Source organism: Mastacembelus armatus, chromosome 16 (genome assembly GCF_900324485.2).
Source record: "Mastacembelus armatus chromosome 16, fMasArm1.2, whole genome shotgun sequence".
Classification (NCBI taxonomy): domain Eukaryota; kingdom Metazoa; phylum Chordata; class Actinopteri; order Synbranchiformes; family Mastacembelidae; genus Mastacembelus; species Mastacembelus armatus.
This window is the reverse complement of record NC_046648.1, coordinates 2,169,296-2,183,841: the sequence shown is the minus strand read 5'-3', so window position 1 is coordinate 2,183,841 and position 14,546 is coordinate 2,169,296. Positions and strand designations below refer to the sequence as shown.

General features: G+C 39.7%; 2 protein-coding genes across 3 annotated transcripts; both read left to right on the top strand.

Annotated features, from left to right (window-relative positions):
* The first annotated feature begins 4,973 nt into the window (after positions 1-4,973).
* Positions 4,974-8,633, top strand: gpatch3 (G patch domain containing 3). Its single transcript, XM_026293738.2, has 7 exons — positions 4,974-5,429; positions 6,592-7,043; positions 7,189-7,363; positions 7,789-7,848; positions 7,934-8,055; positions 8,145-8,272; positions 8,387-8,633. The coding sequence occupies exons 1-7, from the start codon at positions 5,015-5,017 to the stop codon at positions 8,568-8,570; spliced, it is 1,536 nt and encodes a 511-aa protein (XP_026149523.1). The 5' UTR covers positions 4,974-5,014; the 3' UTR covers positions 8,571-8,633.
* A 289-nt stretch (positions 8,634-8,922) lies between these two features.
* gpn2 (GPN-loop GTPase 2) lies at positions 8,923-12,132 on the top strand. 2 transcript variants are annotated; one of them, XM_026292994.1, is made up of 6 exons: positions 8,923-9,004; positions 9,311-9,814; positions 9,997-10,153; positions 10,274-10,434; positions 11,245-11,375; positions 11,587-12,132. In XM_026292994.1, exons 2-6 carry the CDS (start codon positions 9,395-9,397, stop codon positions 11,657-11,659), a joined length of 942 nt encoding a protein of 313 aa, XP_026148779.1. In that variant the 5' UTR covers positions 8,923-9,004; positions 9,311-9,394; the 3' UTR covers positions 11,660-12,132. The 2 variants fall into 2 exon arrangements, with proteins under 2 accessions (XP_026148779.1, XP_026148780.1); XM_026292995.1 differs by having other exon boundaries at positions 8,942-9,004; positions 9,277-9,814.
* The last annotated feature ends 2,414 nt before the right edge of the window (positions 12,133-14,546 follow it).

Sequence of the window (14,546 nt, the reverse complement as noted above, 5' to 3'; positions counted from 1 at the left end):
TAGAGCCATGCAGCTAGCAGTATCTAACTACCTAAATCAGCTGCCACAGCAGGCTGCCACCAAATTTAACAATTTTGCTACAAAACCCCAAATTCATAAAAAGAAAAGAGGACTGAGGTACCAACCATGGGTCATGTCACTGGGTCAGGCCTGGCTGAGGACTTTTTGCAGCATATTGTTCGACTCTCTCCCTCCTCATTTCCATTTCTCACTGATGAATATCTAATAATGACATAAAATGGACAGGGTATGTGGACATGACCATATAATTTTTCTCATTCGTTTTCACTCAGGCCCATTTTTCAAGACATTAAGCTCAAATTTCTAAACAATTAGTTTGATGTATACAAAAGATTAGAATTCCTCATTCATTCTTTGGGTACGTGTGTGTAAAAGAGTAAGTACAGTTCTTTACAAATCTACACAACAATCACTTGTCTATAGCTCACTAGTTAAATTTGATTCAAAATTGTAAAACTCATTTTTTCATCATTTGAACATCACATGCAAAATTATCTATTCAAGCATCTAAATCTGTCAGACATACAATAAAACTCTATGAGCATAATGGACTATAAATCACAATCAACCTGAGTTCATGGAAAACGTAATAAGACAGAAAACGTTTCATTTATGTTTCAAAACCTAGTTTTTGTGAATAAGTTTGAAAGAGCTCTGTCACCATTAGTTGGAGAAACTTTGTGTAGTGACATATAGTACACTGAGTGTGAACCATACAAAATGTATGTCTGTTTGATGTAAATATATTTCACACAGTAACTTTCTTCCCCTTCTTCTAGCATGTAATGAAACTGGAATCAAAGGAATCAAATTCACCATTTCATCTACATTGATATCCGGTGTTTTTCAATCTATTGCTCCCACATAGTAATATGTGACTTTATAGTTTTGAAAATGTTCTGCAACACAGACAAAAGTGTTGCCTTGTTTTTGCCTGTATTCATTAGAAAACACTGCATAAACTGTTCTATTGACAACATGGCTTGTTCATGAAGATGGCACAAAGACTCTTCATTCTGATGGTAGGGAGAGTTTCATTGACATAAATATTTGCTTTTGACAAAGACTACACACATTTTGAGCAACACATTGTGCAGGTCATTTACTGTGTTTTGCTGTTTGCACAATGTGTTTTGAGAAATACACTTAGTGTTGTGCAAACTTCAGTTCTGTTCTGAGAAATGCACCAAAGCAACTGAGGAAAACTGTATAACTCAAACATGAACAAAACAAAAACAGCTTTTCAGTTTTTTGGCACTGGCCAATTAACTGGCACGAAAAACAGGGTTTAAAGCATCAATGAAACGTTTTACTGCCTCAGGTTTTGATGCACTATGAAACTGTTGTGTTTGAGATTGTTTACTCTGTTTTCAATAGTGAGCCACAACAATAGACAGACAGACAGACAGACAGACAGATAGTTAAAAGAAGATGATTATGAAACAAGAAACCTGATTATCTTCTCTGTGCCTGGCACAGAGGATTGACACTGATAAGGAAATGATTTTATTATTGTCACAAATAAACAAACCATATTTTGATAACTCCTTTGGTCTAGACATTATGTACTAAACTTTGTATAATCATAGATGAAACAACATATAATGCTCTTCAATTCACTGAACCACACACATGCTGCACAAGATGAGGATCCTGAAACCATCACTGGATGGACGTTGCAGAGGAACCGCACAGCAGTGGAGTCAAGGCCAGTTCATAAAGTGAATAACTGTAATAAAAGACACAACTGGGTGCACCAGTCACCGAGTGTTTGTTTTACTCCATCAGGCTCTGGACTCATTTCTTCATAGAACACTCTAGAATGTGTTTCGTAGCCTCAATTTCTTGGTGATGTTATTATGATATCACAGTGATTATTCATGTGTGGCATGTCCATACTCACAGGAAATAAATCAAAATGGGCTGCAGCTTCAAATACAGAATAAAACAAGAATGTGATCCTTTCTGTACAGTGACCTATATTACACTCAGCAGCGCGGGAGTTCATGAAGTATATGCTGACAGCTGTAAATGCTTGTGATAAGGTCTGTGTTTATAGAGGTTAGGAGCAGGCAGAGACGGACACGGAGGACAGACGCTTATCTCTACCAAGACAATAAAAATAAAATGTCCTTCATTCTATAAGTGGAACAACCGCTGTTTACTGATATCAAGGAAGCAGATGATGTAATGACTGGCACCTGAAGAATGCCCAAACCTTTTTTTTTACAACTATTATTTTTAAGATAAATACAAACTGAAATATCCCCTGAATATTGACTTTTTCCAGGTGATTGAACTCTCAGTAGTACCATTACATTTGCATGTGATGGACAGTCAACCTTGACCTATACCGCTAATGTACCAGGGGGTTCATTTGTCTGGCTCCACGAGGCCATCAACCCAAAGGTGAGGGTGAGGGTGAAGGTGTGTGGTGATTTGAATCCATGGAAAAGATCATTTAATTCAAATTCTCGGAATTCAGTTCACATTTTTTGATTTGCCACAGTTCTGTCAGGTTTACCTTAAAAGTAGTGAACATTAACTTACCCTGACAACACCACAAAATAATCCATGATAGCTGAGACCAAGAGTGTCACATATACAGTACATTTTCAAACAATACAATTTGAATAATGTCCTAGGTCACACTGTCAGATGTTTACGTTTGTGGTTTGGTTGCCTTGTGTTTAAACGCGTCGAGGTATTTGAGAGGTTTGATGTGTTTTCTTCAATAAAGAGAATACAATACAAAATACAATTAAAATTGAATTGTGAAGCTTTATTTTCATTTTACAATTTCCAGTGCCCAATGATGGTGTGCTTTTGTGACAGTGTGTCACAGTATATTAATTATCTGTCTGTGGAAACATGGCTTCTCTCATGTGTTATTTTCGCACCATAGAAAGAGATTTTGCATCTGTTTGCATGCTTATGTCTATACCAAAGAGATTAAAAAGATTTTTTCTTCCAGTGTTTTAAAAACACCACTCTAGTGAGATATTCCTACTGACGGTATAACTGTCTGTAGCCACAGTCTCTGTCAATTATGCCCAGTAAGTGGAGATTATTTCATGTGTAAAGTGATGTCAGGGTCCAGACAAGTGGTTCTAGTTTTACTGCCTATTACTATCAAAACAGAACGATAAAGTTGAGGTGAAGGCCAAAGGACAAGGTAGCCTCTGGGTTAATGAACTCTGACTCAACATACCTCAGCGTGACTGTCTCTCTGAAATAGGTCTAAAATATAGAACTGTGAAATATTTTGAGATCCAACATTTTGTCTTTTGTCCTCCTTAGTGATATTGTCATACTGGTCATGCTGCTTTTTACAGAAATTAAAAATAAAGATATATATAAAATTAAAAATTGAGCCAGGAGACTGTCCCTGAAGTCCCATGATTTCATTTCTCCTTTTAACGTTTTAAGTTTAAATGTGATCAAGGGTAAAGAATCGTTCATTATCACTGTTGGGTTGGATTACCAGTTAATGCTTGTTTTCTGTTTTTGTTTTATTTTCTTGTGTGATGAGGCCTGTGTGTGTAAAGTGACAAAGTGTCTATTCTTTTTTCAAAACATTATTTCTGGATATCAGCTTGATTTGTAGTTTGAGGGAGTTGCCACTACAGTAAAAAAAAATCATAGATAAAACAGTGAAACAGTGCATATGTGACTACAGTCACAGCTGAGATGACATTATCACATTATTGACGGTGTAAGATTTTAATGAATGAGTAATGAGGAATGAGGACATCAGAGGGACAGCTCATGTTAGATGTTTTGGAGAAAAAGCCAGGGAAGCCAGATTGAGATGGTTTGGACATGTTCAGAGGAGGGACAGTGAATACATTGGTAAAAGGATGCTGAGGTTAGAGCTGCCAGGAAGGAGGCCTAGAGGAAGACCAAAGAGGAGGTTCTTGGATGTAGTGAAGGAGGACATGAGGATAGTTGGTGTGGGTGAGGAGGATACAGAGGATAGGGTTAAATGGAGGCAGATGATTGGCTGTGGTGACCCCTGAAGGGAGCAGCCCAAAGGAGAAGATGGTGTAAGGTTTGAAACAGAAACAGAGAAAAAACCTTAGTGTTTCATCCTTTTCACAAAACACATGGATTGAAATAATAGCTGGAAACTATCTTATTTATAACATTTTCAGGAACTACTTAATCCAAGCTGCCTAATACTTGTTTCAAAAATATTACATTCATAAGCTTAAATTATTGATGTGAATGAAACAGTAACTGGGAGAGTGTCACTTTTGAAACCAGCAAGACCAGATCCTCCACACTGAATATATAGTTGATTAAACCACCCACCTCCTCTCTCTGTGTGGACTCCCCCCAAACTCAGACCATTTACCCTTTCTAGACATTGAAAACTGTGGTTCATGGTGTTTTATTTGTCTTTGTACAATGTGTCCCTTCTCATTATTTTACTAACTTGCTCATACTCCTGTCACCACTGAAACATTATATTGTTGAACCTTTAAGTGGTAATATTTGTTGAGGCATGATGGTTGAGGCATACATCTGTGTGTATATACATATACACACACATATACACACACAATGTTTAACTTTTAGGTTGCCAGAGTGTTTACTTTGCTTTATTGTCTACACAGAGGTTCTGAACAGAAATTCATATTTTTTCCACTGGTATACAATAAACAGTATACATACACTTACATATCTCTAAAACACATGAAGGCACAATACGTGTATATGCCTATACATACACACACTAGCCCACAATATATATATATATATAAATAAAATAATGTTGAATAATCATCTTCATATGAATAAGTCAAAGGGTACAACGTTGTATACAGTTAATGTTCCCAAACAGTTAATGAATAACAGCTTTATCAAATTTATTAACTTGTGGTAATAACTTTATAAATGCAAAACCGGAAAATACAAAATAATCACGTGACAACTTCTGCTCGCTGGCGTGACGTCACTTCCGCCGCCTGTCGTCCGGGCACAAACAATCATGGCGGAGGCAGAAACCGAGGCTTCTGTGTATTTTGCAATTAGCAACATTCCTGTAGCTTTTCGCTCCGCGGACCTGAGGAATTATTTCAGTCAGTTCATAGAAAGCGGAGGGTTTCATTGTTTCCACTACCGCCACCGGCCAGAGGTACTGAGAGAGTCCGAGAGACCCGAAAATACGGTTTGTGGTGGCGGCGAAGAAGGCGTCTCCAAGTCGTCTGACACCGAGCCGGTACCGACGAACAGCTCTGGGTCCAGACCCGCGGTGAAGTCGTGCTGCTGCGTGGTCTCAGTTCGTGCCGAAGCGGCTGACAGGTTCGTCAGGATGTATGCGGGGAATCACTGGATTGATTCGAAGGGCAACTGGCTGGCGAGACGTTGTGTTATCAGAAGAGTAAGAGTCTCCCATGACAAAGGTTAGTGAGTCTCTCTCATGTGCGTCTCAAAAGGGGCATCATCTGTGTGCATTTGTTTCTGTTGTGTCATAGTTGGTGTCAACATTTATCTGCTAACCTGGTCTCAGGTACCGCTCTACTGGAGACGAATATCCTGTAGCTTTTGCAGGGTCAAGCCTTAGAAAATAAGATGTGTGCATTAATTAAAGCTGCCTATTATCATCTCATCTTGGGTTTGGATGTTACAACGTTATTACACAAAGCAGGGGTAGGAGAAGTGAAGGATCAAGTGTTGTGGAAGCTTTGTTTCCTTCACACATATATTTGCCTCTGCTGCTTTTATTTAAAACTTTTTTCAACATTACTTGTTTGTTTATGAGAACTCAAGTTTTCTTAAACTCCCCACTTAGTTTGGTTTTGTTCTACATAACTTAGTGGTTAGCACTGCTGCCTCACAGCATGAAGGTTTCTGGTTTGAAACCCATCAGGGGCCTTTCTGTGTGGAGTCTGCATGTTCTCCCTGTGCTTGTGTGGGTTTTCTCCAGGTACTCTGGTTTCCTCCCACAGTCCAAAAACATGTGTGTCAGGTTGATTGGTGACTCTAAATTGCCCATAGGAGTGAGTGTGAGTGTATAATTATATATGTATAATTATAGTATTTAAGTATACACAAAAAAGTTACAATTATCAGATGATGGGTGTTTTTCTACGTTACATAAAAAGTAGAGATGCACCGATTGCAATTTTCTTGGCTGATTTACGATTTTTCAGTAAGTGTGACCTGCCGACTCCAATTTTCCGAACTGTAATGAAAGCATATACGGAAATATTTTCTTCAATGAAATTTTTTATTTTATAATAAAAGAAATTAATAAACATTACAGGATCCTCTCATAACAAAATATAGTGCTCTGTGCCTTGAAAAAGTTAAAAATAAAATATATTCATAAATATATTTGTCAGTCAATCGGTGCATCTGTAATAAAAAGTAACCTAACTGTCAAAGTTGCAGTATTTTAGTGAGGGTAAAAGATAAATTAACTCTCAGATAAAAAGTGTAGGAATTATTTCATTGATGTTATTAATTTAGGCATTTGTTACTGGAATAATTTTTTTGTCATGTTTAATTGTGACGTGTTATCGCTCTGTGTATATCTAAACTTTTTAAATATATTTCTTTCAGATGATGACTCATTCCCCTATAAAACAAAGTATGAACAGCGGCACAGAGTTTCCTTAACAGAGCATTTTACGGAGGCCGACCTCAAAAGCTTTCCCGAGCTGAATCCACCTGCTCTCATGCAAAATGGGAACGTGGGCACTTCGGTAAAAGTGTTCCTCCAGCTTATCCAATCCTGTCGGCTCCCTCCCCGCATTATTCGGAAGCTGGGCCTCACTTTTCCCAAGACCAGCTCCAACCGCCGCTATGGCAATGTGCCTTTCCAGTATCAGGACACTCGCACACTTCCAGCCACAGAAGAGACTGTTTTAACAGCAGCTGGACATGAAATATCGGGACCAGGCACTTTGTTTGCTCCGTCCTCCAGACTGACACAGCGAACTGACTGTACAGAAAAAACAGAGACAGATGAACCACAGAAAGAAGAGGAGGACAACCAATCAAACCCAGATGATGTGGGTATACATTTAAATCAGCACGTCAGTATTCCACTTACTGTATAGATGCATTGTTATTAGTACCTGTAGGTGATGATATAGGGATATTGGTAAATTGTCATCATGACTGTGGTTTTCCTATTATTCATCTGGTTGGTTGTAGGATGATGACTACTGCGAGGAGTGGGAGCGCCACGAGGCTTTGCATGATGATGTAACGAGCCAGGAGCGTACCAAAGAAAGGCTGTATGAAGAGGAGATTGAGTTGAAATGGGAAAAGGGCGGCTCAGGCTTGGTGTTCTACACTGATGCCCAATACTGGCATGAAGAAGAAGGAGGTTTGCAACCAATACTTTCATATACTTGTCAGCATTTGGCAGAAGCTGCCCTACCACTTTAAATATGTGGAGTGTTTAAACTCATATATTAAGTTCTCTGATTAATGGTAAGCCATCTGTTGAAGTCTGACCGAAAGGGTCATTTTAGCTAGTGTACTTTTCGGGAATATGGCACAGTAACTGTTTTGTGTTGTTCCACAAATATCAAGTCTATGATTATAATAATAGATGCTCAGCCACCCCTCGCAGGATAAGTGGTACCTTAACAGATAAATGTTGATGTACTTTGTAGCCTTAACTCCTAACTCTTTGTAAAATGTATGTGAACACAGTCAGATTGTGTGTAAAGAATGTTTTGCCACTAATATTTCAAGTAATATTTATTTGCATAATAAAATCGGATTTCTCTTCTGCCCTTCCTTTAGATTTTGATGAACAAACGGCAGATGACTGGGATGTTGACATGAGTGTGTACTATGATAAAGGTATCTCGAGTTTGTTATATATCTTTGATTATTGAGTTGAATATGAATTTTCAGATTTTCTTAAACATAGCTCTTCTTCTCACAGATGGTGGTGACATGGATGCTCGTGACTATGTCCAAATGCGGTATGAAAAAAGGCTGAGGGAAGGCCTTGAAAATGGATCTGGACAAAGGCAGTCTATTGGCAGTTTTGAGAGGTTTACTAAGGTAAGGAAGTTGCCACAGTTAATAATTTGACTTTTTTACCTGGGCCTATGGGAAATGTTCTATTTTCTTTTTTTTTTTTACCCTTTTAGGGCATTGGTCGTCGTGTCATGGAAAAGCAGGGTTGGAAGGATGGTGAAGGGTTAGGAAACAGTCAGATTGGGATCCCAGAAGCCCTTGAGAATGAGGGCCAACATCCCAGGTGCAAAAGAGGCTTTGGGTGAGTATTAAAATGAAAACAAAAACATTTAATAGAATATTTTGTTATTTAACTTAATGGGTGCTGTTTTTTTATTGCTCTCCTAATACACTTATGTATTTCTTTCTTTTGAAGCTATCATGGAGAGAAGTTGGTCTTACATCCTGTGAAAAAGGCCAAATCAGATTTTTTTATAACTACGGTGTATGATAAACCCAAAGATATAGATGGGGGAGACACATTACTGAGACGCCAGCCGAGCACCAGTATGAAGTACAGAGGTTGGCAGCCAGGTGGCAGAATTGCACCATGGAGATGACTAAGTTATTATTTTTGTACATATATTGGGCTTTGGTATTAAAAAATAAAGCATTTCATTCAACTTTTGCTGAGTTTATCTTTTTTTTTTAACTTTTTATGTGTGTTTCTATTTAATACAATGTAATCAGATTGCTGACTTTAACATATGAAAACTTTACAAAAACTTACTTTAAATGTGAAGCTAATGAAGTTAATGCTTCACATTTGTATGGAACTGCACGGATTGTATTCATTAGTTGAAAGCCGAGCTAAAATAACACGAGATATCTTTCCCGAGCTGAAGCAGTTGTTCGTGTCGTTCCCGATATTACATGAAAAACTGTGCTTTTATTTTGACACGTCCTTTACGTGACCCGGTTGTGCTACGTGTAGATTAGCCAGTTAGCTGTCGACCAGTGTGACACACGCAAGCAAACGTAGCGGCGGTAAAAGGTAATTGGTTGGAAATACTAGTTGAATCTAGAAATTAAAGTCCATATCAATGTAACAGTAATGACACCAACTTCATTATTATTAACATTTTTAACGTTATGGTCTAAATAGATCTAGCGTTAGCAGCTAATGTTAGCTAGCTCCATCAGTGTGCCTGAGTTTGTTTGTCATTGTTTGATTGCGTTAAATATCGAGGCCAGTATAATATAATCATGAGTCCGAAGTCAATTCTGAAGCCCATCTGCTTTAGTCCTAATATCTGACCCTATTAGGTAGCAGTAAGCTGGATCCTGGTATCTTTCACAGGACGGTGCATGTGACCCCATCTGACATCCTGGTCCTGTCTAATGTGGTCTACTGCAGCCCTTCAGTCCCGGTCGCACTGAAACCATGTCCAGACTGCCAGGAGCGGCCCCCTCCCTACGTTTCGGTCAAGTGGTCATAGGACCCCCAGGCTCAGGGAAAACCACATACTGTCAAGGAATGCAAGAGTTCCTGACTCACCTGGGACGCAAGGTGGTTGTGGTGAACATGGACCCTGCTAATGAGGGACTGCCATATTCCTGCACGGTAGATATCTCAGAGCTGGTCACTCTGGACGATGTTATGGAAGGCTTGAAGCTGGGGCCCAACGGTGGGCTTCTCTACTGTATGGAGTACGTGGAAGCCAATCTGGACTGGTTAGAGAACAAGCTGAAACAGCACAGTGACTGCTACTTCTTGTTTGACTGTCCAGGCCAGGTGGAGCTCTACACCCACCAGAGTTCAGTAAAGAATATATTCTCAAAGCTGGAGAAGTGGAATTTCAGGGTGAGCTTTTTAAACACACAGAAATGGGAGTGATGTCCTGTCTCCTAAGCCTTAAACTGATGACCTGTCCATGCAGTGTTCATGGGTGTAGAATATCAACTAAATATTAAAGTGATTTCACCTTTAATTGGCTTTTGGGTGTCATGGTGGTTGTTCCCTTCTACTTTCTTTGGCATTTTTAGCTGACTGCAGTGCACCTTGTGGACTCTCATTATTGTGCTGACCCAGCCAAGTTCATCTCTGTGCTGTGTACGTCCCTGTCCACCATGCTGCACGTGGAGCTGCCTCACGTGAACGTCCTCTCCAAGATGGACTTGATTGAGCAGTATGGCAAACTGGGTAAGTTAGGGGATGTTCGATTTAAGTGAAATAAAACAAATGTTACCACACAAAAATATTACAAATTACACCCAAGTTCTTCTACCCGAGTAACATTTTCCTGGCTTTATTCTTGCACAGCCTTCAACCTTGACTTCTACACAGAGGTTATGGACCTGACTTATCTTCTGGATCACTTAGCTGCTGACCCCTTCTTTAAAAAGTTCCACCATCTAAATGAAAAGTTGGCAGAGGTCATACAGGACTATAGTCTTGTCTCCTTTGTGCCTCTCAATGTACAGGTATGTTTTCAGACATTTGTTACCTTCATTGTCTTGGCCTCATTATATACATGATTCTGCCTGTTGATTGAACAGGGTGCAAAGAAGGAGTTATGTAACCACAGAACATCAGTAAAGCTCATCCAACATTTATTCACCTAGGCCAGGCTTTGGCGCCCTCCCAAGCATTTCACAAAGTTGCTCGTCTCATTTTTTATCATTTAAGGGGTAAATCATAAATCACATTTATCATTTGAAACTTGAAGACTAGATCAATTTTCTGCAGAACAATTGGACTGAAGTAGAAGGAGTGTCTGCACACTGTATTTGTTCATCTTTATGGAGAATGTGTGTGTGTGTGTGTGTGTGTGTGTGTGTATCTAGAAACAGTAGACTAGACAACTGTGCCATCACTGCACGTTTTACTAGTAATTTAGACAAAAGGTGGCAGTGCATGTTTTGTGCACCCTGTTAAGCAGCGACTAGTTACCTTGGTTACCAATGGCATTTTACACACCAGATATAAAAAGTGAAAACACAACACCATAAACTTTGAGAGGGACAATAGACTGAGCTCTAGACCAATGAAATTTGGGGTTTTATGGTTTTGTGGAGCTTACATATAAACATATACAACATATAACACAGACTTGTGGCAGTTCTACCACAGGATACTATTTCTTTTATACTGGTTACTTAGCACCAGAGATTCAGTTTCCTTCAAACAGTTCTTTCTCAAGGTTTCCAGCAAATATTTCATCAGTTTCGTAGTTTCAGTGAGTTCCTACATGGGAAGGCCCCTAACAAAGTGTTTCTCGTTTCTGTCTGTAGGATAAAGACAGCATGATTCAGGTCTTACGAGCAGTAGACAAGGCCAATGGCTACTGCTTTGGAGACCTGGAGGAAAGGAATCTGCAGGCCATGATGTCAGCTGCTGTGGGGGCAGACTTCCAGTTCAACTTGTATCCTTTCCTAATCATTGTGGTGAGTCACCATGACTCACTGGTCTAAAACCAAACTTCAAGATTTACGGGACGTGGTTGGTAAAAAACAGAATGCTCAGGTGTTTGTACTGACTCACAAGGAATTGTACTGAAGATAACCATGAATCTTACGATATAGATTTTAAATTGTGATCTTCTGTTATGTTTTCCTTCACATTTGATCCTGCAGTACTGTTGGAGTTCAAGAGAGATATATGGAAACCAGTGGAAAGACTGTAGAGGAGGAAATGATGGACCTCTAAACTGAAAAGCCTAAATAAAAGGACAAAACTGGTTGGCTTTTTAGCAGCAGCACATCAGGGGAGTCCAAGCAACATCCATCTTGCTTGGCCTGAATTCTGAGCCTCTCTAGCAGTGGTCTGGAGAGAGGGAGACAGGAACTAAATTTGGGTGCTGTGGAAGCTTCAAGGTTGTACCACAACTCATAAATTCATCAGGAGGATGACTGCAGGGAGTAACTGCCAAGTTGTCAATGAGAGAGTTGTGATTAATTTTTCTATTGATGCCTTCATAGACAACAATAAAGGAAATTATAAATAAAGGCTAATACATAGTATTGAATCTAAAGGTCCTCATTTTCATTTTTTTTGGTATGTTAGATGTTTGAGGGCCTGATAATTTTGAGAAATGTCCATATTAAGCATCCCTGGATGCACATGTATATAGTAATATTCATTCAGTAACAAAAATCAATAAAGCAACTGGTGTAATTGCTGCTATGCTGTTTTGGTCCTTTACACAGGAATTTACTGAAAACAACAATTATATTGATATTCTTTGCTACTTATTTTGATTATCATGCATAAATTCTTTAAAAATGTTAGTTTTTAGCTCAGAGAAATTAACTTGATCCCCTGGGGAATGTGCTTGTACATTATACAACAATGAGCACACCCTGCTTAATATCAATAAAATCTAATAATTACAAATCCTGTACATTTATTACATTTGTATGTGTTTGTTAACAAAAAACAAGATGAATGAAAAACAGAAATGTGCAATTAAACTATAATGCAAGATCAATGTCAGATTCAGGTCTCTGGAAAAATGTAATACACAACAGCATGCTAGTGCATGGCTGCTATCATTTTATATAACATGCATTTGCAAAGCATTCAGTAAAATAGCATGTGCAAAAGTGAAACATGTAATTGAATGAGTCCAAAGCTATGTTGGGCCACTTGGTCATATAAATACAGAATTTCAGTAGAGCCATTTCAAACAAAGCCACCACCACCATCAATAAGCAGAAGTAGCGATGACTTTGACCAAGAGCTAGTTCTCTTATGTTTGGTCTGTCTTTTGTCCAGCAGATGGCACATGTAGTTACAAATCCTCCTCCCGGATCCTCAAAAGTCTGCTCCAACTTTCTGCTGCAGCCAGAGCAGAAAAATTAAGTCAGGCGGGGAGAGGAAGCCACATTAAATCTGTGTTTCTGCACAACTGGCCCTGTGTCTAGTCTCTGGGATGCAAGACCCTCTGTCTTCATAAAAGCAACTAAAACTCTCTTTTTACTCGGAGAAGATGTTCCTCTTTTCACTGCTACTGCTGCTCTACCCCTCACCCACCCTCTAACCTAGTTTAAAACACAACATCCGCATTTTAACTGCGTCCCAAAACGAAAGTCTAGACACGGTCATACGCCCATATTAAACATAAGGCTTCGTATGCGTGCACGCACTTCTCATGCAGGGCTGCAGTCAGACTAAAATAAAGCGTGATCCACTTTGCGCGCTCGCACTGATGTGGGAAAACACATTAACCCTGTGTGGTATGATGTGGCTGTGAAATTATATGTGAGCCTGCAAAGCTGCCTGGCCTCCGTGCATTAGGGGGGTGTGTCAGGCAGAATGTTAAATTGTGTTCCGATGTTTGTACATGTGATCAAGTATGCCTTCTCACTGGTACTTCCTGCCTTTTTTTCCCCTATAAGCCCCCTAGAGGTGGGTGTGTGTGTGCGTGTGTGTGTGTGTGTGTGTGTGCGTGCGTGAACTGAGACAATTTGTGTGTGTGTGTCGAGAGTGAGAAGAGAAACTGAAAGGCAGCCTTGTGACACTCGCTCTAAAAAATTCAATCAGTCGAAGTAAAAGGATTTTAAACCTTATTAGGTATTTAATTTTTTTTTTTTTTACCAAAAGCTGCCTCAACCACACACACACACACACACACACACACACACACACACACACACACACACACACTCTCTCATTACCATCCTTCCCCCTGCTCAATGCTCGTGCGCACACCCTGTGCGTCTTGTGGGTGCCAAAAAATGTCTGCTTCATTTGGCTGAGAATGGGAGATGCCAGTTCTCAGTTATTTCTAAATTGTTGGGCGACTCTGAAACTGTTCATGCCTCCTCTGTCTGGTAGATAAGGTCTGGATTTTTTTTATTTTATTTTTTTTTCTGTGCCGTGTAGTTCAATGTTAGTATGGAGAGAGAGAGAGAGAGAGAGAGAGAGAGAGAGAGAGAGCGCCCATCCCCCCACACTGAGCAGAGGAGTGTTTCTGCTGGAGTGAGAGACAGACAGAGAGGAGAGGGGGTGGTAGAGGAGAGCCGAGCACAGCAGAGCGGGCAGGGGAGGGAACAAGAGGGAATGTGCATTGGTAGTCTCGTTTGCTGCAAGGCTTCCTCCTTCTGCTCTGGAAAAACCTGTGTGTGTGTGTGTGTGTGTGTGTGACTGTGAGTGTGTGTGTGAGTGTGTTGCCTAAATACCACTCAGATTCACTTGTGGGAATCAACTAAAAAACACCAGTGTAGGCAGATTTTTGAGCTGAATGCATTTATAAATACTGTTGTTATTTTTTCCACCTTTTTTCCCCCCTTTTCCAAGTAATAATTATAACTCTTATTACAAGCCAGGCTAAATGAAGTCATTGCAAATCGTTTCCACAACTCGTTTAGTGTACTTCCCTCCTGGCACCGCTGTACACACCTGGATTTGTGGCATCCACGTCTATACAAACACAAACACTTGGAAATGAATGTGTATTACAGGTTTTAATACAGTTTCCCCCCCGCACTGATCACTGAAAATTCACTGTGCGTGTGTTCGTTTGTGTAGTGAAACGATATCGTTTAAACTAAGTGGTAACATTAGTTGGTTGTGTGAACGTTGGACTCGTCAC

What these genes read in the sequence shown, in the direction of transcription:
- gpatch3 (XM_026293738.2), top strand. Translation starts at nt 5,015, where the DNA reads ATGGCGGAGGCAGAAACCGAGGCTTCTGTGTATTTTGCAATTAGCAAC. An exon ending in AAGAGTCTCCCATGACAAAG is followed by an intron (nt 5,430 to 6,591) that starts GTTAGTGAGTCT and finishes TATTTCTTTCAG; the next exon opens with ATGATGACTCATTCCCCTAT. An exon ending in AGGTGCAAAAGAGGCTTTGG is followed by an intron (nt 8,273 to 8,386) that starts GTGAGTATTAAA and finishes TTTCTTTTGAAG; the next exon opens with CTATCATGGAGAGAAGTTGG.
- gpn2 (XM_026292994.1), top strand. Translation starts at nt 9,395, where the DNA reads ATGTCCAGACTGCCAGGAGCGGCCCCCTCCCTACGTTTCGGTCAAGTG. An exon ending in TGGAGAAGTGGAATTTCAGG is followed by an intron (nt 9,815 to 9,996) that starts GTGAGCTTTTTA and finishes TGGCATTTTTAG; the next exon opens with CTGACTGCAGTGCACCTTGT. An exon ending in GCAGACTTCCAGTTCAACTT is followed by an intron (nt 11,376 to 11,586) that starts GTATCCTTTCCT and finishes TTGATCCTGCAG; the next exon opens with TACTGTTGGAGTTCAAGAGA.